General features: G+C 51.3%; 1 protein-coding gene across 1 annotated transcript in view; it reads right to left on the bottom strand.

Annotated features, from left to right (window-relative positions):
* Positions 1 to 1,054: 1,054 nt before the first annotated feature.
* BOC (BOC cell adhesion associated, oncogene regulated) overlaps positions 1,055 to 25,828 on the bottom strand; it is a 54,447-nt gene continuing 29,673 nt past the window's right edge. Inside the window, exons 2-19 of the mRNA XM_059494053.1 lie at positions 23,914 to 24,081; positions 23,268 to 23,546; positions 15,525 to 15,671; positions 15,099 to 15,242; positions 14,399 to 14,692; positions 13,308 to 13,580; positions 12,460 to 12,758; positions 9,572 to 9,731; positions 8,878 to 8,988; positions 7,466 to 7,672; positions 6,459 to 6,640; positions 5,266 to 5,371; positions 4,960 to 5,082; positions 4,163 to 4,384; positions 3,561 to 3,787; positions 2,900 to 2,979; positions 2,069 to 2,262; positions 1,055 to 1,742 (exon numbers count right to left, since the gene is read on the bottom strand). Coding sequence (XP_059350036.1) covers positions 1,558 to 1,742; positions 2,069 to 2,262; positions 2,900 to 2,979; positions 3,561 to 3,787; positions 4,163 to 4,384; positions 4,960 to 5,082; positions 5,266 to 5,371; positions 6,459 to 6,640; positions 7,466 to 7,672; positions 8,878 to 8,988; positions 9,572 to 9,731; positions 12,460 to 12,758; positions 13,308 to 13,580; positions 14,399 to 14,692; positions 15,099 to 15,242; positions 15,525 to 15,671; positions 23,268 to 23,546; positions 23,914 to 23,998 — 3,318 coding nt within the window. The 5' untranslated portion in view covers positions 23,999 to 24,081 and the 3' untranslated portion in view covers positions 1,055 to 1,557. The remainder of the gene's footprint in view (positions 1,743 to 2,068; positions 2,263 to 2,899; positions 2,980 to 3,560; positions 3,788 to 4,162; positions 4,385 to 4,959; positions 5,083 to 5,265; positions 5,372 to 6,458; positions 6,641 to 7,465; positions 7,673 to 8,877; positions 8,989 to 9,571; positions 9,732 to 12,459; positions 12,759 to 13,307; positions 13,581 to 14,398; positions 14,693 to 15,098; positions 15,243 to 15,524; positions 15,672 to 23,267; positions 23,547 to 23,913; positions 24,082 to 25,828) is intronic.

Below are 25,828 nucleotides of genomic sequence, written 5' to 3'. Positions count from 1 at the left end.
TGCACTGGACAAGGTGTGCTGTGTGTGTCCATGTGTGTGGATTATGTCTGTGTCTATCTTCAAACAAGTGGCTGTGGGAAGCTGGTTTGAAGTTTCCTTGGGGCAAATATTTATTCCCAAAGATGGTAAAAGAAATCTGCCTCAAGCAAGCAGTTGTTACTGTTGAGCAGCAGTGGCCCTGCTCTGCCAACTGAGCTGGTTAGTCCAGGGACACACTACTGGCCAGGAGAAAGCAAAGGGGCCTTTCTCCTCAGGGAAGGACATGGCATTTACTGGCAGGAGGAGGGTGTAACAATGGAAAGTCAGCCCATAATTCCACTGGCTTGCAGCCGCCTGATCCGTCAGAGGGCCAAGCTCTGTGTTTCCAGGTATTGCTCTTTTTTGCCTCTCTCATTTGGTGTGGTGGCAGTATGTGATCATTTACAGCATTTACCCTGCCTGATTGTGAAACTTTCCTTCATCCCCAGGCTGGAGGGGTTGTGTTCTTCCCATGCAAGGCTCCTGAGATCCTAATTTTTAATTGAATAAATTAAAAAACCTCCAGCTGCTCTTGCTGTTCCTCCCCATTTCCCACCTCTTGCCACAGGTCTTTGTGTCTCTGTCTGGTGACAGACACTCAGCAGGCGTCCAGCCATATCCCAGCCAGGCACAAGAACTTCCTGCTGGTCCCAGCACAAGTGTGTGAATGGTGCTCGTGCAGCCTACCCTTACAGGGGGTCCCTGCTGAGGAATGCACCTGGTGCTGGGAGCTCTTGTGCAGCTGCAGGTTGTGCCCTGGGAGGTAGGAAATGGCTGGAGCCCAGGCGAGGGGCTGTCTGGCACCAATCCCTTGCCTAACAAAGGGCAAGGACATACAGTGCCAGCTGGGTAGCCACATTCCTAGAGAGTCAGCTGGAGACAGGGAACAAGACCCCAGACTCAGCATCACCAGTGTCTATCTGGAAAACTCCAACTGCAGGAAAATGTCACCTTTCCCCAGATGTCCTGCTTGCTGTATGTCTGCAAGTGAAAAAGAAAGGGCTCATTCTGTGTGAGGTATCAGCTTAGAGCCAGGCACAGCAAAGACTAAAGCCTTTATTTTAGATGTTAAAGTGTGGATTTGTCTTTACAGATAAGCAGCTGCAGATGGCGTGTATGTGAAAGGTTGTTTAAGTTGATTAGGCAGAGTGCATAACTCCAGTCCATTCACAGGAGCATGTTCCTGGAACAAACTTTTCCTGTGGGGGAAAGGAAAAGACCTTTTGGGCAGCATTATTTGCTGTGAAACCCTCGCTGCAAGAGGATGCTGGCAGCTGTGTTTGGACCCATGTCCTGCAGTGTCTCTTGTCCAGCTGTTTCCATTGTATGCTCTGATGGTGCCACTGGGAGCTGCTGCCTTGTTTCCTGGGTCCTCCTGTGACCTTGCTGAGGATGCCTTCTGTCTCCATAGCATTATAAAAGGCACATATACATCTATATACAAGTGCATAAATATATAAATAGAGGTGTTATACAAAAATAAATACCCTTTCTCTTTTTCTCTTTAGAATAAGTCTTTTGCAAAAGGCAGCTTGGTCCCTAGCTGGTGGGAGGATGAGTCTCTAAGGGTCTCAGTGGTGGAGGGCTGCTGTTCAGATGTCTTGGTAGCTCCTGACCCAAAGATGTGATCACTGGATTCTGGGCATGGAGATCTCCTCTGGACTGGCAGCAGTCTAGTCTTTCTACCTCTTCAACTGGAACTAGCCCTAAGCAGCAAGGGCTTCCTGAGGGGGAAAGGAGCAAGAAATTATTACAATGCACACTGGAAAGAGACATGCAGTGGGAGGTTTCACGTCAACAGTTCACTTTATGAGGAGGGGTACTCTGATCAAAGAGGAAGATCTGCATTCTGAAAGTCTGTGTGGGAATTTGTTGCCATGATCACACAAAACAAGTTTGATCTGCACTACAGGGGTGGATTAGGTCCTAGGGAGATTGATTCATATCACTTGAATACAAGCCATCAGAAAGGCTCTGCATGGAGATTTCCCCTCAAGAGCAGCCTAAAATGATGAGATGAAGGAGGCATGGAGTTTCCCAAACCACTGACCTTGGTGGAAGAGGGTATCCCGTCGAGCATCCAGGCTAGGCCCTCCCACTTTGCTTCCTATCACTGGATGGTGGAGGCCAACAAAGTGCTCTTGAAGGTGAGGACAATCATCTTGTGGCTGAAGAAGCTGGTGAGTGGAGTCATCTGGGAGACTGTAGAGGAAAGAGTTGTCTTCTGTTCTGGAACTGGACAATCTGGGGAAGCAGGCAAAGAGGTTTAGTGCTGTTTACAGATCTTTCCTCCTTGAAAGATCTAACTCATGTGTTACAGCCAGTTCATCAATGCTGTGACACAGAACATTCCTAAATGAAGGGAAGAGCAGAAAATGGGATGTGCCAGTGGTATGGGAATGAGGTGATGTGAGACCTGGTATCCATGACCCAAGAGCTGGCGAATGCCACAGGAGCTGAGAGGAATAGTGCCTCACACAGGAGGGAGCACGATAATGAAGGATGTCTGAACAGTGAGACAGAAAGCACTCACTTTGTGTGAGGGCAGATTCTGGGGCAGCTGTTTATCAGCATCAATCACAGATGTTTGCTTCTCTCATCCTGCTTTTCAGTTTCCCACTTAGAAACAGGAGCAGGAAAAGGGGACAGAGGGGAGTAGGTCTTGGCCACCTCTACAATTAAATTATTCCTTCCTGAAATCCTAAGAGGAATGAGTTGTGTGAAGAGAATTTAGACCAAGGTGTCCTAGTTCTGGAGCATGGATTTGTTTCTCAAGAGCTGGGACAGACAGGAGTGTATTGATGGCAGGCCTCTGTAAGGATGTAGTTTTATGGGTCCCAGTAGATTGTTCCACCCTCTCTCTCCACAGGCCAGAACTCACCTGGAGGGCTGGTAGTCTTGCTGGGCACTCCCATTCTGCAGCACTCCTGCCTGCAGCAAGGCATTGGTCTCCTCATGTGACTGGAAGGAGAGAAGGATTCTTAGCAGAGCACTGGCACACAGCAGCATTAAGAGGCACATGCTGATCTGTGAGTCAGAGCCCTGGGGCAGACCACAAAAGCTCTTAAGCAGAAGGCAGAAAAAGCTGAAACTGTTTCTTTTGTTACTGAGGGCAGCGAAACTGAGCACTGAAAAACTCATTTTACACTTACTGCTGAATGAGTGGGAGATAAGCAATTTATCATCTCAGCTCTGGCACTGCCTCTTACCCTTTTACAGACAGAGTCCTCAGCATAGTCAGTCCCTGTGAGCTTTGCTCAGGGGACAGGAACTGTTCCCATAAGAGTTGCCTTTCCTCACTGCCTCCTCCTGCCTTAAGAGGCACCTGGCCCAAGAAACCACCCCTTCATCTGTGTTTTGGAGTGCTTCCTGTTCCCCCTGTGTCTCAGACTTCACTACAAAGGGGAAATCTCTTTTGGGAAACCAGCCTTGCCACTTCTACATGCTGCAAAGTCTGCCACCACGCCTGGAGAAGCCCTCTCACTGCAAGTGTGGCCTCCAGCTCATGACAAACCAGCTCTTGATTCCAGGTGTGGACTCACCTGTGGCATTTCATCGGGGCTGTAATCTCGGGGCTTGGTGCTTGCGTACCCCACTCCTGCAGAGGTGCAGATGCCATTCAGATGTGCCCTGCTGGCATAGGGCTGCCCATTGGCAAAGGGATGTCCATTGGCACGAGGAGCAGAGATGCCTCTCAGAGGCACCATGGTGTACTGGCAGGATGACACCAGCAGCCCAGCTCCTGGGAAGCCCATGTCAATGGTTTGCTCTGTAGAGGGAAGGAAAAGAAAGTCTGAGGCAAAAATTAGAGGTAAAGTCAAGCTTGTTGAAGCTCAGCATGTATAGGGTTAGGCTGTCCTATCAGGCAGCTATTTTGGCATCCAAAGCACTCTTGGAGATAAATGGTGAAAAGGAGCCCTTCCCCCTAGTCCCAGAGGTTCCTTGCAACAAGGCAAGCAGGACAAGGGACAAACAGTGGCCTTTGTCTTTATGGGGTTCCACAGGACATCTGAGACTTGCCCTCTGTCCATCCCTTCCCTGCTTCCCACAACTCCCTCACATTTTGGGTATTTGATGCAACTACACCCCGGGTGAGATTTAATCCACAGGCAAACCATATCAGCCCCCAAGGAACAAGGCTTACTCTGCTTGGACCAAGCTCTCCAAAGGCAAAAGGGGATGAAAGCCACAATGAGGAGGACGATGGATCCCAGCACAACGCCTACAATCAAGTACGGCAAGTCGCTGGAACGGGCCACCATGGCTCCTGTCCCCAGGCCACTGTGCCCACCACTGAGTGGGGGACGCTGCTGAGGGGGCACTGGGGAGGGGGGAAGACGACCTGGCTGACCAAGAGACTTCCGAGCTGTGGAAGGAAGAGAGAACGTCAGAGACATGGCAGAGAGCACAGCAGTGCAGGGATGTTAATGCTGCTGTGGAGCGGCCAGACTTCTATGGTGGCTTTAAAGAAGCACTGCTGGATGACAGGAATACTAGGCTGATTGCTTGGCCCACGGCTCTGCCAGGTCTTCTGATGGACTGCTCAAGAAAAAGCAAATCCAAAATAGCTTCTCCAAAGCACACACTTGGACTTAATGCTGTTCCTGTCATGACTGCTTTGAAGACAACATGGGGCCTGCTCCTAGTGCAACATGGAATTCAGCACAGCAAGGGAAAGTGAACCCTTCTGCTTCCAGTCACCACCCATGTGATAGGCAAACAAAAGCTAACTGCTGCTCTGAGGGACAGCAATGGACTGTGCCCAAGGGATGAGCACAGACTGGGCACACTGATCAACTCTTCAGTGCTGCCTCCACCACTTCACTGGACCTTGGGTAATGTACTGTCAGGCAGGGATGGTTCCTGCCCTGCTGTGCTCTGACAGCTGCAGCAGGGAAGGCAGCAGCTGTGCTCCCAGAGCTGCCCTGGGAATCCACTTACCTTTGGTTTCACAGATCATCACGTTGCTGAACTCACTTTCACCTCCCTCATTGAAGCACTGCATCTTAATGTCATACGAGGTCTCTGGCTGCAGGTGACTGATGGAGTGCCAGTAGCGATCTCCTGAAGAGGAAAAAACCACATGGAGCTCTGAACTTCCTCAGGGAACAGACGGTTGGCCCAGCTCTGCAGCAGGGCCTGGTAAAGCAGCCTGGACAGCCACTGCCTTTTGTGCACAGCGTTCTTTTGGCTGTGCTGTCTTCCAGCAGGGACCAGTGGCGGGCCCAGTCTCTCTATGTCTCCTACCTTCCACCACGTCCTTCTTGTAGTCACTGTCATTGTCACTGTCAGTGGGGCGGTAGTAGATGTAAAATCCATGGATGGGAGTGTTGTTGTTGCTGGCTGGGATGTACTGCAGAGAATGGGAAGGAGAGCAGAAATTAGCAGAGATGTCCATGCTCGTATTGTACTAGGTGAGGAGCAGCTGGGATAAATGGGATGGGACAGGAAAATAACTTAGCAGAGGGACCTTCCTTGTGTTGCCATTGGTTTGCACAATGAGTGCTTCCCTACAAAAGCTCAGTGCTAATTGCTACTCTCAAGTTTTGCTTCTCTCAGGTAACAGACAAGCTGTGAATCTGGGCCTGTCACTCCAGGCAACCAGTGCTCTGCTCCCTCTCAGCAGCCTCAGACAATGATTCAAGAGAAAAAAAATCCTGAACAACAGTGACTCAGCTGGGCATGAGCAAGCACACCATCATCTTGACTTCAGCAGGCTCATGGCTTCCAGAGAAACTGGGTCTTGCCATGAACTGGTCACTGCAGGAGCTTTGTGTTTCTGAAGTCAGCTCTCTTCCTCCCCCACACGCAGGGCAGTACTGTCCCAGCTCCGTGTGCTCTTGCTGTCTTTCACCCAGTGCTTTACCAGCTACTATTTGAGTTTAAATGAACAGCAGTGCCCATCCTGCCTTATGGCAATTTGTGGCTAGAAGCAGCTAGGAGAGAAGAGCAGTGCATCCCTCTGAATAAGCTCTAAGCTGTTGAAAACACTCAGATATGGTCTTGTTATCCAAAAGATCCTACCCACTCCTAAAAGATTATCAACATTTAGGATTGTTACCTAGCAAATGAGAGCGAAGGACATATCTGCTGGAAAATACCAGGAGAGAGGAGGTGTTAATGGAGCAAGCAGCCGCCCCATGCATTTTTCAACTGTGCTTATTGAACAAAATGGTCGAGACCCCACAGTTATCCATTGAAATCTTCCTGTATACAACGTGGATTCAGATTGAAAGGGTTTCCTAGGCTCTGTGACTTCCCGCCCTTTTATGTGTCCCAAGGCCAGTCCTCCTTTGGCGGACACAGCTGTTGGATCTCAGATCCATTTGTGCTGGTGACAAGCCCCAGTGTGGTAACCTGGAGGATGTGTAAGCTGTGCAAGGAGCACCCACACACCTGGTTCTTGCCCCTGCAGCGCTCTCCACCCCCAGGAGCCTTACCATCCACTTGAGCATGATGGTGGTCTCGTTGATGGCGTCCGTGAAGGTGATGTAGGGCCCGGCCACGGGGCGCTCATAGGCGCGGTTACTGTACCCGGACACCACGTACGGCCGAGACGCCGCGCTGGGCTCGCTCTCTCCCAGGATGTTCAGCGCCCGGACACGGAACTTATAGGATGTGCCTGTGGGGAAAATAGGAAATGAAGTGGTTGCAGGGACTGGAGTTTTCCAAGATCTCTACTGTCAGCATGACCCTGACTGTGAAGAGAGGCTACATCTCCAGAAAGCAGAGAGCCTACAGCAAGTTTGCTGTGGAAGTACATACACTGAATGGCCACATTTCAGCCATGTTCTAGATGCAGCCTGCTTTTATTTACCTTCCCCAATTCCTGTCTGGATGGTCCAAAGGTCAGACAGCAGTTTTGGAAGGTGTGCAGGGAGTTAAGAAATGCCTGATAGGATATCCTGGCCTGAAAGCAGGTATGAAAACATCATCTTCTTCCTCTACTCCATGGGAATTAAGTACATAAACATCAGTTCAAAACTCAAACCCTATGTAATTTTTACTCAAACTTAATTTTACTGATCTTTAGTTTGGGGTAGTTATGTTCCCCTTCTAAGCTGTTCAGCTCCGTGATGAAATCTTTTCTCATGTGAAGTGCAACAGGATTTGTGTGCCCATCTGTCTTGCCTGTAACTAAGGAAAGTTCTGTCCTGTCTTGTAAAAGGCAAAAGCATATGCCTTTAGTAACTGTATCCTGTAATACAGAAAAACATGCCTAAGCCTCCCTGAGGGAGGTCAAACCTATGCTGGTCTCTGCAGCTGGAGAAATTGGAGAAGCATCTGCAGCCTTTTCCCCATGCACCTAGGGCAGGAGTCAGGGAAGCTTTGTTTTGCTCACACATGCCAGGGCTGAGCAGGACGTGACAGATCGTTAACCATCCTACAGGGACCCTGCAGCCTTCCTACAGACCTCCAGGAAGCAGGGAGGAGAGCACCTGCCTACCTTTCTCCAGGCCTGGGATTTCCACAGAGAGGCGAGAGGGAGGAATGTCACTGGTGGCCAGGACCCAGTCTCCCAACTTTTTCAATTTCTTATACTCCACGCGGAAAGACTGGATGGGGAACCCGCCATTGCCACGGGGGATCCAGGTCACGTACACAGATGTCTCGGAGGCCATGGAGATGGTTGGACGGTCCGGTGCCTCTGGAGCTGCAAGGGACCCAGAAGGACATCAGGACGTGAAACATGTTCTGCTCACCCTGTCTGGAGGATCCTATGGCTCAGTGGTATGCAGGTGAAGGACTACCTACACTGCACCCAGCCAATTGCTCTGCAATTCCTGAATGCTCTTCATTAGAGCTGGCACCCCCAAACTCTCAGGCCTTTCAGTTTGTGCCCACAAGCACCTTTTACTCCTGCTTACATCTTGCTGCTTTTCCACTCCTGGCTCAAGTGGGATGACACAAAGTTTCAGGTGTGATCACCCATCATGGGAGGGAAAGCAGTGTGAGAGGTGGATGCAGGGCTGGAGACAGCGCAAAAAGCCTGGGTGATGTGGAAGCAGTGAGCAGGGGGAGACTGATGCAGGGACAACCAAGTGTAGGAGACAGAAACAGAAGAGATTGAGAAGGAACAGCTGAGAAGGAAAAAAGGAAAAGTTCTGAACTGTGGAAATGCAATTTGACAGGAAAACAATCAAAAGATGGGAGGAAAACAGATGAATGGAGCTAAAGATATGAAAATAAAGACAACAAATGAATAAGTATGGGGGAGATTGAAGGATGGGACCTCACAGGATTAGGATTGAAGGAGAGAATTTCACAGAAATGATAAAGGCAATAGTCATGATACAGACAAGGTGGGAAACAAGAAATTAGATTGACAAGTAGGGATCTGATGTTTCTCCAGTGCAGCAAGATACCCAAATGGAGCACTCTGCACCTGTAGAATGGGAACTAATTGCCCCTAGCCAGGGCTTGGCTGAGAGAGGAGGATGCCAGGACATGCAGGATGGAACTTGGTCCCCGTTCCTCCCTCACACTCCTTCAGCACCCACTGGTGCAGTGCAGTTTGTTGCTCCTGTGCCTCACACATTCACAGATTCCAAGACAGGGCTTTCTAAACCCTCTGTGTGGAACTCAGAAAAAGGCAGAAAGTTGCTGAGACGTCCTTGCATTAAAGGTGGGGCCAGGCAGTGGGATTTGCCTGCGCTCCAGGACTTGCTGTCTGCCAAGGCCAGTAGCAGGGGTGTCCAAGAAGGACCTCTCCTTGCCAGAAGCTAGAAACCACTCATCCAGCACTGCACTCTTGATTTACCCGGCGGAGACTTCAACCCCAACATGCCTGGCCACTGCCACCCACAAGAGACCCAGCACCCCCCACCCTCCCAGGTGCCAGTTCAGGGAGGGCCTTACGGGACAGACGGCTGTTGTCGGCCTGGTTGCTGCTTTGCATGCTCGTGCCCGGGTCATCCCTCTGGATCTGCTGCTCTTTGCTGGCAACAATCTCTGGTTTTGGGCGCCGGCCTGTGCAGAAAGGAGAGGTGGCATCAGTAACAGAGAGATACACTCAGAATTAACTTTTGCTGTGATGAGGAAAGCAAATGTTCCCAGACAGGATGTGGAGGTAGGTACTTCCTGGACTCTAACAGCCCTAGGGGCTTGAAGCACTCAGCCTGCTGGCAAGAACAAAAGCTAAAGGGGCAGACTTGTTAATAATACCCCTCAAATTTAATTTTCTACAACTTTTAATTGTCTTTCTTGAAATGTTGCTAGATTTCTGTCTCCAGGCAGAGGATGAATTAAACAATCTCTTGACATTTATGCAAGACACATTTTCTACAGTTCTGCAGGTGTTCAACTGAGACACCAAGGCAAGAAGGGACTTATTCCAACTCACACAGAGGATGGGTTAGAATTTTCCCCATCCTACCCTTCCACTTTCCCTTCTGACAGTTGCTCTAAGCTGAGGACAGATGGGTTTCCAGAGCAGAAACACTCCCATTGTCCAAAGGCTGGTGCTTTGTGCCTCAGGGCTGGGACAGGATGTTTCAGAGGGCCACTCCCTGACTCAGAGCGAAAGGGACCCCAGGGAAGGTCTGTCCCTTACCGGTGCGGAAGGTCACCATGGCTGTCTGTCCCTCGCCAGCACAGTTGTGAGCAGCCATCTCCACCTCGTAGAGGCTGCCAGGGTCCAGCCTGGTGAGGGTCAGGCGGTGCTGCGAGGCTGGGACATCCCTCACAGCCCAGCTGTCCGAGGCGTTGGTGACCTGCTGAGAGACCAATGCAGGTGCTGCAGAGCTTGGGGCAGGCTGGGCTTCTTGTGGGCACTGAGCTCAGAAACTTTATTAGTAAGTTGTGTACCAACCACATCTCCTTTCTCGTCCTTCTTGGCAAAGGAAGGAGATGTTTCCAGCCTGATTTTACAAAGCAATTCAGGTATAAGCAGGACAAGTCACCCAAGCCCCAGAGTGTTTTCTTGACCCCAGGGTTCAGTCAGCCCTGTTCTATCCTCTGGTTCCCTTTGATACCACCATTTACACACTCTATGTGTGCAAATCTCCAGAGCAGAAGCGGCCCCCAAAATGCAGCATCAGCCACAGGATTGAGCTGCTTTAGGAACCAAATCTCTCCTGCAGCCCAGCTGCTGAGCTGCTCATTTAGACACTGGCCATTTCTGTGGGATGAGGTACCCAGACACAACTTTGTTTTAATGAGTTTTATCGAGCCTCACCCCTGCTACTTTGGGGCTGAAATGAAGAACCATAATGCTAGAGCAAAGGTTTCTGCAGGGAAGAGACTGCATGGCCATAGCCCTCAGAAAAGCTTGGAAACACGGGGATTTTTTTGTGATACCCTAGTGCCCCATGCAGAGGGGGAGGGAAGGTGGAACCTTCCTCCTGCTCCCCAGCTGCAAAGATAATATTTTTGCAGGCAAACAGGCAGGACACTGAAGTGACCCGGTGCCAAAAGGAGAATTAGTAATGCAGGCAACGCAACAGAACGGAAATGCCAAGACTCTGCTGTATCATTCATCTTCCCCAAGCGTTTGACACTGACTGATTAATGCCTGCCTTGTTTTATTTTTATTCCTGAGCCTGCAAAGTTGTGAGGCCAAGGAGGGGAGCCCTAAAGGCTGCTAATATCCAGGAAAGGGAAAGAGAAATTCTTAATAAACAAAAATAAGGGCTGCATGGCATCTGACTGCTTGCAGGCTGCTGAGAGTTTGGGGCAGTGTAGGAACAGGGTAAAAAGAGACATTCACAGACATTTTCTAGAGAAGAAGCAGAACCTTGCCCAGCACAAATGCAGGTCTCCTGTCAGTAGGTCTAACTTTCTTTACAGCTGTCTTCCACACAAAGAGCCTTTTCTTTTGTTGCTAAATTGATTCCTTCCCTCTCCACACACATGCTTTTCCAGCCAGAAATGTCAAAACCAGATCATTACATAACTTGATCCTAAGAATCTTGGATAGAAAGGGACTCTTTTAAAACACGTTTAAGGGTTATTGGGACTAATTCCTTCCCACACAATCCTTAAGCATCCCAAGAAAGAGTCTCCAGCTGAGAATTTGGACTACACTGAAAACATATTACTGCAAACTGCAGTGACCCATGGTAACCTTCACTGCGCAACAGCCCCTTCCAGGTGAAGCGCTGAAAAACAAATCAAATATGGACAAACTCCAAGGCTGCAAGTTAAGACTGCAAGCAGAATTGGTAGTTACATGATACACCACTGGAGAATAGATCTCTCCTTGGCAGATAACCAGAGCCAATAGTCTGGGGATGCTTTTGGCAACTTTGTTTTTTATTTAAGCTTGCCCTATTGTGTTCCTGTGCTGGCCTCTTCTCCCTTTGTTTTAAAGGGCTCTTTATAGAGATGGTTAGCTGAAATCTTCATCTTAATTTTTTTTTTAGAAAGAAATCAAGGATTGTAACAGTCTTTTATTACACTATATTTTCACAAAAGCAAAAAATTCCAGGAAAATGGATACATACACTCACATGTACATGAAAACAGTGCCTTGCAGTGGGTGGTAATCCCAAACACGCAATCTGGCATGTTTTTGGAAATACTCAAACCCTCTGGGGTTTGAGGCAAAACCTGCCTCTTTACTGCAACTCCCTGGCTACCCAAAAGGAAAGAAAAGCAGCAGACAAAAAAATTCAAGCCTCTTTTTCCCACTTATCCCCAGCAAAATGGATGAGATACTTTAGAACTCAAAACCAGAATTTTTCCCTCAACAATGCTTCACCTTTTAAAGAAACTGCTGGGGTACAGCTGTGCCTGCACTGTGCCTGTGGTGCCATGACACATCCTAGAGGGAGGAGCCCATGGGCTCCAGCAGGACCTGGCCGTGCACCATGTGCTCACACTGTGCCACCTGCAAGCAATGCACACCACAATGCACTGCTTCCAGCTACAACAATAAATCTGGGGGATAAGGACCTTCCCAGAGGATTCAGCACGGCTATGCTATGACAGTTCTCTGCTGGCTCCTCACACTCACTGAGCATGGGCACTTCAGTGCTGCTGAGCAGGGCAGCCACATGCAGCGGAGAGGCTGCTGCTCTGTGTCCTGCAGCCCGTTCAAGGCAGAGGTGCTCCAGTGGCTTATGCCAAGACAAGTCACTGTGCAGAACAAGTCACTGTGCAACCTGCCCTCAGGGCTTCCTACCTGTGCAAACACACAACTGGGAAACACACAATTGGGCATGGAAGCTACTGGGAAGTGTGTGCATGTGCCTTCTGCATTCGTAGGCAGGCAGGCACTGCCACTGGGCTCTTTGTGGATAGCTCAGCAAACCTCCTGTCACAGCCTGTATCCATCACACCTCAGCAGGCTGAGGCTGCAGCTCAGGAGGTCCCACTAACCAGTGCCACCAGTGAGCGATGGGTGCCCCTGCCCACAAAGCATGAAACACGTGGTGAGGCCACCACCCCACCCAAGGAATGGTGCAGAGGGAAGATGGGAGCAGGGCAAAACAGGGATACCTTGCGATGCTTCACCACATAATAGAGGATGGGGGCTCTGCTGTCAGGCCGGGGTCTCCACACCAGGTCATAGCTGTCTGTCTTGGATGTCCGTGGAGAACTGAGGATGATGGGGGCTTCGGCTGGAGTCACCAGCCCCTTGTTGGCTGCACACTGTGGAGATGCTGCTAGAGGGGTTGTCCCAGGCTTTGGCAGTCCAGCTGTATCCAAGGGCAGCTTTAAGTCACTGTCCCTGGAAGGTGGTGTTGGAGGTTGAGCTGAGTCCAGCTGGGCATCTTGCCCAGGGTTGAGTGGAGCTCCTGGAAGACAAGGTGTCACAGCAGGGTAAACACCTATCCCAGTATGTGTTTAAGGCACAGCTGTGAGCCCCTTGTGCGGTGCTGCCTGCTGTACCACTCAAAAAGGTATTGGCAACAATCCCTCCTTCCCCTGCTATAAACCACAGAGTTCTCTGTCTCTCTGCAGTTCTTCGGGTAAGTTGAACTGTGTAAGTTCAACAGGGTCCAAGGAATCGGGTAGTGCCTCTCCTACTCCAGGTAAATTCAGTTTTTAAGCTCTTGCTCAGTGCAAGTTCAGAGACAGAGCTAAGCCATGGGGTGAGGCACTACACCTAGATGTCTTGTGTCTCTTGTGTAGAGATCACCCAAATGTGCACTCATAGCCCCACCCTTAGAAGCAAAACTAGTGTCTCGTGTTCCCACAGAAAGATATGGAGACCTCAGGCAGAGAAGCGCCTGCAGCGCAGGTTAAATAGGAAGCAGGGGCAACACCCCAACTTCCTTCCCGTGTCTTTGTCCTGTCTGTCGGGCTGTGACTGAATGGCCATGGTTTTGGGGAGAGGGGCTTACCCGGGCCGGCTGTCCTCAGCTGCACCATGGCTTGGGCGCTGCCCACCTCGTTCTCAGCCATGCACTGGTAGATGCCCTCGTCCTCGGGCCCCACGCTGAGCAGCCGCAGTGCCCGGCGCGACAGCCGCAGCCGGTGGCTGCCCGACAGCGGCACCGCATTGCGCAGCCACATCACCGAGGGCTGCGGGTTCCCTCGCACCTTGCACGTGAACTTGGCACTCTGGCCCCAGGGAATGATCTCCTGGGATAGCTCCATGGTGACCTCCGGGGGTTCTGTGTGAGGAACAAACACAGACAGCTGAGCACCACTTGGCTGGGAGCATGGCACGGTCATGGCTTTGCACTTTCCTCTCTGACAGGGATGAGAGCAGAGTGATTGTTTCCCACCCTAAAGTCCCACTACTCCCTTTGTGGGGGCCCACATGGGTCTGCTTCAGTGCCCCTCCCCTTCAACATCCACATAAGCTGCAAAGGGAGGTAGCCCAAGGCCATCTGCCCTCTCACATGACATCAGACGAGTGCCATTTTTCTGAGCTGAAATGCTACTTTGCGAAGACTGTGCTTGTGCCACAACACCACATTGGCACCTGATGAAATGCAATCTGTGAAACATAGGCTTAATCTCCCTAAAAATTGTGAGACTGGGAAGTTATGTGTGGTAGAAATATCTGAGGTGTAGTATCCCTTACGTTTTCCACTCCACATAGAGCTTCCCTACAAAGAACAAAAAACAGAACAAAACAAAGACACTCCAGTGTCTTCCTTATGCCAATGTCAAATATGTCTAAAAAGCAATCAGGCTTCCACTAGAAAGTCTTAGAACAAAAGCAGTGCCACAAATGACAGGATAAGAGCTTCTGCAGAGGAAAGGAGGATCCATCATCTTCAGCCCATGGTGGGAGCCAAGAAGGAGGAACTACAGCCCTGAAGAAAGAATTAGTCTGGTCTCCCGGAAACTGGAACCACAAGTAGGGGTTTGCATTACATTGTGGTTTGTCCAGGGAGAAGAGTGCTTCAGCGCTAGTATCTTCCCCTAGAAGAAGATGAGATGTCCAAGTCCTTCCTGAAACAATGGCTCCAGCAGCACTCACCGAACACCTGCACGTTGTAGAAGATGAACGCGGCGCCGGCCTCCCCAACGCCATTGTCAGCGGTGCAGCTGTAGGTGCCCGAGTCCTCCTCGCTCGTGGGGTCAATCAGGAGGTTGCTGAGCAGGAAGCGCGTCTTGTTGTAGGCGGAGACGCCAGAGCCATCCTTGGCCCAGGTGACCCGCGGCGGGGGGATCCCACTGGCCACGCACTCCAGGATCAGGCTCTGGCCCTTGGTGACAATGATGGTCTGAGCCTCAGGAGGGTAAATTATCCGGGCTGCTTCCGCTGTGGAGCCTGGGGAGGAGAGATGGAGGAAGGAGGTGCGTGGGAAAGAAGGCGGATGGTGGGAGGGCATCCTGTGCAGTGGGTAAGTAGGGACAATGGTAGGGCAGGCTGTTTTCCTCTGCTGGGATGGTAAATGGCAATGCAGGACCAGAGGGACATTCTGTAAGGGTTCTCTGCACACACCAAAGCCACTTTGCCAAAGGGCTAAGGGCCTTTGCCTGCCTACCACCAAGAACCAATCCTAAGGAAGCATGGCAACCCCAGGGCTGCATACACATACTCCAGGAGCAGCCCTTGGGGCCTTCTGCTGCTGGAAAGGAGTTTTCTCAGCAACTGATAATGGTTCACACAGAAAGCCAGCTGTACCAGACAGCCCCCAGAGCTGGAGATGTGCGGTGAAGGGAGAATGGCTTACGTCTCACACGGAGCCTCTCACTGGAGACTGAAGTTTTCACCTCCTGTGTCACGGGGTTGTAGGCAGCACATTTATAAGTCCCCTCATCCTCCTGGCTGGCATTAACGATCTGAAGGTTTCCAGATGGCATAATAAGATAATTGTCTAGAGAGAGAGAAGAGAAAGTGGCACATGATCACAAGATATACTCCTGTCCAGCCTTCTGGAACACATGCAGTGTCCTGAAGAAAAGGTGGACAAGGGGGAAAGAAAAAACCATGATGTCCCAGGAAGCATGGACATCAGGGAGATCATGCCAGGGACCCTGAAGTAACTTGTGTTCAGACAGGTGGCAAAGGGACAAGGAGGCAGCAGGTAGAGATAGCTACTGCTGGTAAGGAAGGGTGAAACTGAGGGTCCTGTTGGGACAGACCTCTGTGCGCTCACCTCGGGAGGCCTCCAGCCACTCCTGCTTCACACTGTAGCGGACCTGAGCCTTGGGATGACTTTCGGGCAGGTCGCAGGCAATCACGGCTGTGTTCCCTTCATCCACCTCGATCACATGCTGGCCGTCAAACTTGAAATCTTTGAGATCTGCAAAGAGAGCAGAAGACAAGGCATCTCAGTGGCTGGCTAAACATCTCAGCATCAGCTCCTGCTCTCCCCATGAAGTCGGGGCTGTTTCCTCGTGGTGCCGGCAGAGGACTGCTGTGACCCCAGCAGCTAGGGAAACTGGCTTCCTTTCACGACTCCCCCTCCCTGCCCCCGCTTTATTCCTACAAAATGAGTAACTTAAAACACAACTTCTGGAGAAACTGCCTGCTCCAGGGCTGGGAAACTGGGTGTGAAAAATCCTGGCCTGAGAGTAAAAAATAAGCCAACTTACTGTAGCACTGAAGGGCAGCCAAAAATGGTCCTTCTGCCGCCTGCTACTTCACACATGGCTGCTGTCCTGCTACTGAGAAGCTGACTTTGTAGTCATAACTCAGGAAGTCCAGCCTGCTTCAAGGGTGTACAGATGCCAGGTGGGAGGAAGTGTGTGATGCTCCCTGAGCTCCTCCCACACCTGAGAAATCAGCATCTCTGTTCCAGGCACTCTTGCTCCAATCAAATATCTTGCAGCTGGAAGTTGGTTAACCACACATGTGCCCAAGCTCCAGTTAATAGAACAGGGACTTGCAAGGAAAACCAGCTCCTCCTCAACATGGCACAGCTGCTCCTTCCCTAAAGCAGCTGTGAAAACCCTGTCCCACCACATCCCTCTGCCCATGCTGTGATGGGAGTTCCCACCCTGGCTGGGCTGATGTGGGTAGCAGGACTGGAAGCAGAGGAACTAAGAAGAAGGGGTACCTAACTTTTTGTTTTCTTTTCCCTGTTTTTTTAAAGCAGGAGGAGAGGACTGCAGCAAAACCCCATGGATCTGGAAGGGCAGGGAGTATGCCAACCTGGCCCCAACAAACTTTTCAGAGAGAAAACTGGTTTCCATTCTCTCTGGGCGTGATGGCAAATCTTGCGGACGCACTGCAAGCTTGAAGTTTGTCTCAGACACCTGTGCTGTGAGGGAGGAGGTTTTGTCCCTCGTGCATTTTTACAATGCTGTACACCAGCCCAGGTGTTTTCACCCCTAGTGAAAACAGCACATCCCGCAGTTGGTTGTTGTCACAGGTGACAGGTCACGCTGTCATATCAAGGCTCAGGTTGGTGCCTCTTCCCTTCCCAGGATCAAGGGCTAACAGATCTCCTGAATGGCATGCCACTAATTCTGGATCAGACCCCAGTCTAATGCAGTGTGTTGCATTCTGCAGCCAGGGCACAGCCTCGTGCTGTCGACAGCTCCCTCGGCCCCAGAACCCATCCCAGGACGTGGCAGCCGTGCCCTCGGGCAGTTTGGGGCCGGGGGCAGCAGGAGGGCTGGCGGCGGGCGGGCGGCAGGCAGCCTCCCTTGGCAGCCCCAGCCAGCAGAAAAATGCGGGGCTTGTTCTCTGGGAAATGCAGCAGCGCTCCAAGAGCAAAAGACAACTCTGGCTCCAAGCTTCTCCCACCCACAGTCATGGAAAAGTGACATGAAATTTCTCAAGCAGACTTTCTGATTAAAGCAAGATCCTTTATGGAGTTTAAATAAAAACCAGCTCTCTTGGCAAGGCATCGAGAAAGCCTCCCCGAGCGCGGTGCGGAGGGGCTGTCGGGTGGCTGCTGGGGGAGCCAGCGGTCCCAGGCCCAGATCTGAGGGGAGGAGAGGAGGTTGAAAAGAAAAGGGGAGGTTTTGCAATGTCATAAAAATGATTTGCAATGAACATGCTTAATACTTCTGGAATTTCTTGGCATTGTTCAATTAAAAAAAATAATAAAAAGAAGGGATACGGGTGAACTTCAGAAATGTGATTAATCCTTTAAGACAAGCTGAGGAGGGGAGCCATGTTTCCATTGGATATTAAAGCCAGATGAAAGTTAACTCTTAACTTGTGAAAAGCTGGCAGCGCCTCACGCTCCCCCTCCAACAAAAGTTACTGCTAGGGCAGGGAACGATGATGGATATTTTCTCCTCTTTGCTTTTTATATTTGATCAAGGAATAAAACAGTGAGAGCCACAGAAATGGAAAGAGGTGGAGAAGTGGCGAAAGCCCAGGGTCTGCCTGCCCACACTGCGCATGTTTTGCCGATCAACAAAATATAAACGAGCATCAGGAAAATTAATGTGCGCCTTGGTGGTCTGGATTCATCACAGCCAAATTAAGATTTTGGAGCCAAGGCACAGGCTCCAGCAATGCTGGCAGGGATCTGCACACACACACTTACACGAGCACGTGTACGTGCACACATACCCTGAGGAGAAGAAGGGGTCCAAGAGCCTGGAAAAAGAGCAAACCCAAGGGCCTGGCATAGCAGAGCCGTCTTGAAGATGGAAAATGATGACCCTGTGCCAGGGCACCCCTTGGGGTGGCTGTGGGCTGGGCAGACATGGGGGCCTCTCCCAGGCAGCCCCCAGATGGTGGCTCGGCCCACATCTCACAGCTGTGCGTGGTGTAGCCCCACAGTGGGGAGCTGCAGCTCTTCCTGGCTTCCCCTCAAGCCCAGAAGTGAGGGACAAGGGGTGAAACTGTAGACAATGGGGGAAAGAACAGAGGAAAGGAAGGGATCCTGGGGTGGCTGGGGGAGCAAGAACCAGGTGCCTTTGGAGAAGCAGAGTGAAGCTGGCAGGGGAGAGGGGAAAAATAGCAGAACTGGGACAAACTACTTTCTCATATGCCAAGTGTACGAGCTTCCTGCCAAACTACTCTCCTAAATTCCTGCTTCCCCACAGAGAACAAGACTGGTTGACTTGCCAGTGGATTTTGACCACAGGCAATCTCAACTGCCCCGCTCACCACTGGTATGGGCATGTAGAGCCATCCTTTAGGGCCAATGGGTCAGCCAGAGCTGGTGAGGGGTGGTCAGGGTCACCCCTGTCCTCCTCTGTGCATGGGACAAGCTCCCCCACACATCCTGTTGCATTTGGCCCCAGCACAGCAAAACAGAGGGCACAGTGCCAAGCTCGGACAACCAGCTTCATCCTGGGGGGTTCAAACAAGCTGCCTCTGAGTTGTGGGGGGACCATGCATGTCCCCCACCAGCAGGGAGGGCTGGAGGACAGGATCCATGCCAGGGGGATATGCAGCACTTGCCCCTTCAGCTGCGCAGTCAGTGGCAGCCAGGCCCCACATCTAACATGCAATTTGCACTGGAGTCTAACAACCACTGCAGCTGGGAGAAACCACATCCCCTCTCACTGACTGGGTTTTCCTTCTCACATGGCAGCACCCAGCGTGCCAGCCCATGTTCTTGTCCTTAAAAGACACGCCTGACCACAGTGAAGCAAATCCTCATCTCCCAGCCATTGTCTGGGAGGTGCTGCGGACAGACAGACTGAGCAGTGCCAATCCCAGCCGTGCTGGGACAAGAGGGCTTTTCCCTCCCCTTTTTTTGTTTAGGAGGGAGTGCAATCAAAGGACATTGCTCATGTCCATCTGCAGCCAGCTCTGAGGCATGATGGGGTGAACTGGGGTGCAGCTCTGCAGCCAACTGTGCTGCTGTCACTGGGGAGGGAAACCAGCTGAGTCCCAGGGCTGGGGGCCAAGCAACGAGGCAGGCAAGACAGAGCTGATTAAATGAATGGGAGACCATAAATAAATCTGGAGAAGAAGCAAAAGTAAATGAAATGATGGCCCCAAGGTAAAAGGTTTCCCTGACATAGGGAAGAGTGAAAGAGCAAAGGGAGGGAAGGGGAATAGGCAGGAATAGGGTCCTCCAGCTTGGGGGCAGGCACCTTCCAGTGTTCCCCCCTCAGCTGTGAGAGCAGCCTAGGGCTATAGCTCTCACTCCCCATCCAGCCAGCACCACAGGAGCCTGGGCACTGGTGCTGTCATCACCAGATTCCTCCCACCATGCTGAGACAGGCACAGCCCCACAGACTCTAGCCTACTGATACCCACCCCAGCTCATCACCCCTGCCCTGGGCCATCTCACTCCTCATGCCGCAGCTCTGATGGTTCACAAAACTCCACCTGTGTTTTCCTTCTCTCCCCTCCTCACATCGCCTCTGCCCCTGGGACCAGAGCTCCCGTGCCTGCTCTGCATATGCTTTTCCAACAGGCAGCTATCCTCTTCCATCCCTCCCTCCCTCCCTCCCTCCCTCTGGGGAGTATCTGCCAAGAGGCCCTAGCGGAGGAAAATGAATGGGGCTGTCTTCAGAAAGCAGCTGCAAGTTCCTGGGGGATGCCCAGCCTGACCCCGTGCAAGGTCACTGCCCACAAGCTCCACATGGTGAGGCCCAGCTTCCCACACGTGCTGCCACAAGGCCGAGGACTGACCTCACCCATGGCACTGATGGAGGGAATAGGGCAATGAGCCACCCCTGCCCACTGCATTCCTGGGACACAGGTACCTGCAACCCCACACCCCCGGCCACAGGGACACTGGAACAGGTGGAGTTCTTTTACTGCACCCCTCATCTATTTTTCTGCTTTGTTTTCAAATATCATGTCTATCCAGGTCAGGCTTGCTGCTGTGTTTGATGCCCTGATCTTCTATGCATATAGATGAGTTCTGGGAGTTACACAGCCCTCGCTACCTCTGCTCATCAGCCTTGCTCCAGCCCTGCACTTCAGTAGCCCCTGTGAGCTCCATGAAGAGCTCCTGACCTTCCAAGCCTGTGGCTGTTACAGAACCAGCCCTCAGCACTACGTAAAAGTCCATGGTGGAATCACTCAGCCCCACCAGAGCCCACTGCAGCTGTGCCTTTTACATACAGCACCTCTGCCCAGGAGAGGGGCTGGGGCAGGGCTTTCTGGCAGGATGGCAACTTTGCCACCTAGAATCAGGCACAGAAAACATTTCTTCTTTGCAGCTTTCATTCATACCAAGGCTTAAAGCCTGGTTTGGAAAACCAGGGATACTCCTGTTTTATCCATACAAGCTGTCCCAGACTGCAGTGCTGCCCTGGGGCCTGCAGGGCTGATCTTGTGCACCACAATCAGGCCAGCACCGATCAGTAGGTGTGACCTGCACTGACATGCCATGGGCTGCCAAGGTGCTCCAACTGCTGTGGAGCTCCAGTTCATCTCTAACTGGACTTAGTGGTGCCCAAGTAATGCCTGAAGTGCTGCTCCCATTGTCACTTTGTGAAATCTTTCCCTTCTGCAAATCCCTCCTGCCTCTACCTCTTGGATAACAACAGTTATTTTATCTCTGCTGGAGAAATTAAGTGCAAGTTTCAACCAGCACTCTGAGCCAGGGGGAAGACAGATGGCCTCAGCATCACTCTCATTGGCTCAGATGAGAGAAGGAGGTGTGAGTCCCAGGGCTACACCGTGGCTGCCAGCACTGCAGTGATGGCTATCTGCTTGCTGATTGTCAGCAAAGCACAGCAGGCCCCAGGGCACCGGGCACACAGGGCCTGGGGCATTCCAGACTCCTTCCTTCAAACAAGGCCCAAAGAAAGGAGGGGAAATAGCCTCAAAGTTGGCCAGACAACTTTACCTACACTCCTCAAAACTTAGCAAGTCACTTCTTCCAATGACTCCAGGTCCTCTTCCAAAATAAACCCAAGCCTTGAAAATGTTTCCATCGCCCTCCTTCCCCCCACCGCTTTCATTCACACATTCCAGTTTCACTTTCCCCTTGCCACCCCAAAATAATTTTTGGATGGAACTAAGACTTTCAGAGGGTTTTCTTTCAGCCCTGAAGGTTATCTGGAGGAGATTTATCAACTGCAAGCAGACCTGCCAGGGGCTTTCCCCACACCACGGTCACCACTGAATCAGCTCTGAGCAAGGTCCTATAGAGGAAGTCTGGAGCAGGACAGAAAGCCTGGGCCACAGCTGCTACCACAGCTTTCAAACTCAGTCCCACCACCAAGTGGTGCTCCCTGTTCTTGCAGAGCAACACCACTGCTGCAAGCAGACTCCAGCTCATGAACATGAGACTGGTTATTTGAACCTCTCCACACCTTCAGTCCCACACCTTCACTGGGATGCCCTATCTCTCTTCACTCACTGACTGCTATATCTTCCCCATCTGGGTGCTCTCTATCACCCGAGGCTATCCAGGTGTGTGGGATGCAGCCTCTGCCATCCCCAGCTACCCCTGAGGATGATGGACCCGTGCAGCACAGCACAGCACAGGGGTTTTCCACAATGGATTAGCTGCTTGATCATCCAGCCTCTGGCTCCAGTTTTGTGAGCTCCACTGAGTGGTGTTCCTGACTTCCTCCCAGAATTGCGTTTGCCATGACAGGGACACAGCAATGGCCAAGTCCTTCTCTTTTGCACACACTAGGCAAAGGTGATTTGGCTCCTGGAGAGGGCTCATGCACTACTCAGAGGCTTTGATTCATCCTGAAGAAATTATGGGGCCTTCTGGTGCCTTAGGACCTGTCCCCCATTCTCTGCTAAAGCAGTCAGATAGGTCAGACATACTTTTCCCAGGAGACAGAGCTGGTGGTAGCAGGCTGGGACGCGAGTGGAAAAAAAAAAAGGGGGATCAGCTAAGCAGGAGCTGATCAGGCTGAGGAGTTGTGCACACCCTGCTCTCCTAAATTCAAATCATGCCCTTGGTAATCCCATCCACCTCTCCCCTCCTCTCCTTCTCTCTATCAGGCCACCAGCACACACAGCCCCCTTTCTGCTCTGGAATGTGTTCTCCGAAACTTAATCTCAGCATGGGGCTCAGGCCAAATCCCCCAACAGATTCGGCCCCGTGACAACTCCCCCCCTCCCACCCTGCTTCAGAGCTCAGCAACTCTCTCCTTGCTTTCCCTGGCCTCCTCCTCCCACCCTGTCTGGCCTAAACATTTCACTCCTGATTAATGTAACAGTGACAAGCCAATAGTTCTTGGCTTTAAAGCAAAGCCAGGCCCCACTTTGCACAAACATCTTCACATCTTCATTTTCTTAAGACTTAGCCCCAAACTCCCTTTTGCTGGGAAAGATGAAGCCCTTTCTACACTCAGGGACTGTCACTGCAAGGCAATGGCAGCCTCCTCTGCACACACTTGCTCCACCAAACACTGTGTGGATTTCTGAGAAGGTGGGGCTCTCCACTGCTCTTTCGCACATGCATCCAGATACAATCCCTTCTGCCCAAATACATACAATATCTGGCCAAAACCAGCTGCTTGTAAGAAAAATTGCCCACCTAAGACACCTCTGGCCATGCACACGTCTCCCAGTGCCAGAAGGCAGCAGTGAGGAGCATGTAAGCTCAGGAATAGGAGCAAAGTCCCTTGCTCAGAGTTGTGTCTCAAGAAGGCAGTAAAACTTAGCACATACTGACCCTGTGTGGGCATCAGCCCCAGCAGCAGTTGGGCCATCAGCTCCAGCAGGTACTACTTACAAACTCCATCAGTAAGTCAGGAACCAGAGGAGGCAGCCTAACTGACAGGAAACCAAACCCCACAGCTCAGGCATTCCCTGGTCTTGCAAGAACTTCTCCCTGAAGGACAGATCTGCAGCCTATCACGTAGGAGGAAGATAGCTTGGGTCAGACTGGGCCACACCATGTCAGCCAGTCCATGCCAAAAATGTTACAAAAGGGCCTCTGCCAAAGGAGTCATCCCTTGATGGCAGCACGAGCAAGCAAGAATGGATGAGCTCTCAAGACGTGTGAGCGATGGCCCAAGCAAGGCAGGGGTGCCAGAGAACTGAAGCTACTCACTGGCTAAGGTCACCACTGCAGGGACACTGGCAATGACTCCTTCAGGCACACGAGCGATGCACTGGTAGCGCCCCACGGTGCGGTTGGTGAGAGCCGTGATGCTGAGCTTCCCTCGCTCCACGTGGATTCCCAGCACCTCGTCTGAGCCAGCCAGCTCCTTCCCATTCAGTCTCCAGGTGAGGTTCACTCGGGGGGGGTCCACCACACACCCCAGGCTGACTGGGCCTCCAAGCTTTTGGACAATAGAGGCAGGTTGCACTGTGACCTGCAGAGATTCACCTGCACAGAGGGAAAAAATGGGAATAAGAAAGCTCTGTGAGACTCAGCAATAAAATGGACAGAGGAAAAAGCTGCAGTGCTGTACTATTTGCATTCCAAATGGCCTTTCCTTGTATTGCACCATCCCCTGGAGTCCTCATACACCCACCCTAATTTTTAGAGATGAACCTCAGCCCATTTCTTCCTGGCACCGTCTGAGAGAAATGTTCGACTCCAAATGTATCCTCCTCTGGAACAGAGTTTGAACCTAGACCTTTGGTCAAGGCTACTCAGGGAACAGCAGAGAGAGGAAACCTCTTTGTCTGTGAGGCATGGCTACGCTAAACAGCACTGAGGCAAAGCAGAATGGGTAAGAAAAGACACTCACTCAGTTTGGCAAAACAGCTGGCAGCCACAAGCACGAGGCAAGGGACGGGGGACATGGGCCTCTTCCTTCCACGTGTCATTGCCATCCCATGTGCTGTGACCTGGGCTGCCCAGGGAAGGGTCCCATAAGCTTCTGCAGGGGATGCAATGGATTTGTGGCAGTGGATTCCTGTGGATGACAAGAGAGACAGGATGGATGAAACCCTCAGGCTTCCCTCTGCTTGGCAGCCCTGCCTGGCTTCTCTACCAACATCCCTAAACTGCCAGATCACCAAGCCAGTGGCCTGAGGAGACTACAGATGCTGATGCAATCATTTCTCTTCTCTAGGCTCTCCCCCAGGCACAGCTGGGAGTCTCCCAAGACATCCCATCCTAAGTACACAGGCACACACAAACACACAGACTCCTGCCCCATTTTGTACTTGGCACAGTGATTGACAGTGATGCACACCGGGCAATCTTCAGGAGCAAAACACAAACATTTCCAACAAAGTGTCACTGAAGCTATCCACTGAGTGTTGCTGCCACTTCTTGTTTATGTCTGGAATATATTCTATTTTGAACACTAAAGTAAATGAGCAGTACGAGTCCACTCTAACTAAGAGACTCAACCTATGAAAATAGTTCAGATTAACGGTTCTGCCTGAAACACACCACCTATTTTAACTCTATACAAACCACCAGGTTCATACTTGAAAGTGTCAACTAGCCCCAAAAAACTAGAAATGTAAGGCCACCTGTCACAACCCAGGTTGCTGTGAAGAGCTGCACACTGCAGCAGCTGCTTTGGAGACCCATGAAGGAACACTAAAGCAGACAAGCCAGATCAGGGGGACTAAAGACCTCAGCAGTGGCCCCAAGAGACACCTCAGATGTCAGACTGAGTTCATCTTTAATCAAAGGCAATAGGCTGAAGTCAAGAGGAGATTTCCCTCTACTGGCATCACAATGCAGCCATAGGATTTTGAGCTCTCTTCAGCTGCAGCACAAAGACAACCTGCAAGCCTTAGGGCACTGCAGAATTGCTCCCATGGCATGTCTAGAGGGAAGAAGCCCAAGACCAAACCCAAAGCAGCCATGGCAGCCAGCCCAAAGAGCAGTTACACTGTCTGCTCCCCCTGCAGCAAACAGCTCATTAGCCACAATCACCATCCTCAGGAGCACCTGACTCTGCAGGGTGGTATTTCCTACTTCCACCATGGTCACTGCTTGAGCTATCACCTGTTTGAGCATGTGTTCTCCATACCAATCTCAGTCAAAAAAGGGCACAAGCTCCTTCAAGCATAACCCCCAAAATTAAACCTCCTAACTCCTGAAGTAAGGACTGACACATACTCCCCCTGAGATGCCTGGTGAGTTGTTCAAGGCAATGCTGATTACTGCTAGCAAGGAAACCACACATATTTGGGGAAATATCACCAAGCTACTCTCAAATTACTTTGTTTGGCTTTTGGTGACAGCAAAGGTGCAGAAGTGCTGCATAGGGCAATGTCCATGGCCAGCATGCTGGGATGCACATTGTAACAGCAAGAACCCAGCAGGCTGGCTTGCATGCCTCTCTGCAAACTGGGATGTCCCTCTGACAGCCTCACAAGCTGTCCCTTTCCCCCCCACCACATCCCAGAGCTCTGCTTGAAGGAGAAGTCATGGAAGAGACACATAAAGTTGAAAAGAGGAAAGATAAACCTCCTCAGAGCTGGTGATTTCAAAAGGAAGAAACATCAAGCAAAGCAACATGCTGCTGGAGTTTGGAAAGGCCACAAAGAGCATCTTTACATGGCCCTTTGCAGGCCAGTATGAATCCAGGGCACTGGCTGGCCCAAGGCAGCTCTTTACAGGAGTTACAGAAACATGGGTACAGTGGCTGTGAGGCCAAGATGACAAGCCCTACTGAGAGGCAGAATAAATTAAGTCAA

This window comes from Ammospiza nelsoni, chromosome 2, assembly GCF_027579445.1.
Source record: "Ammospiza nelsoni isolate bAmmNel1 chromosome 2, bAmmNel1.pri, whole genome shotgun sequence".
Classification (NCBI taxonomy): domain Eukaryota; kingdom Metazoa; phylum Chordata; class Aves; order Passeriformes; family Passerellidae; genus Ammospiza; species Ammospiza nelsoni.
Note: the sequence above shows the minus strand (reverse complement) of the source record. Positions and strands in the feature narration are given on the sequence as shown.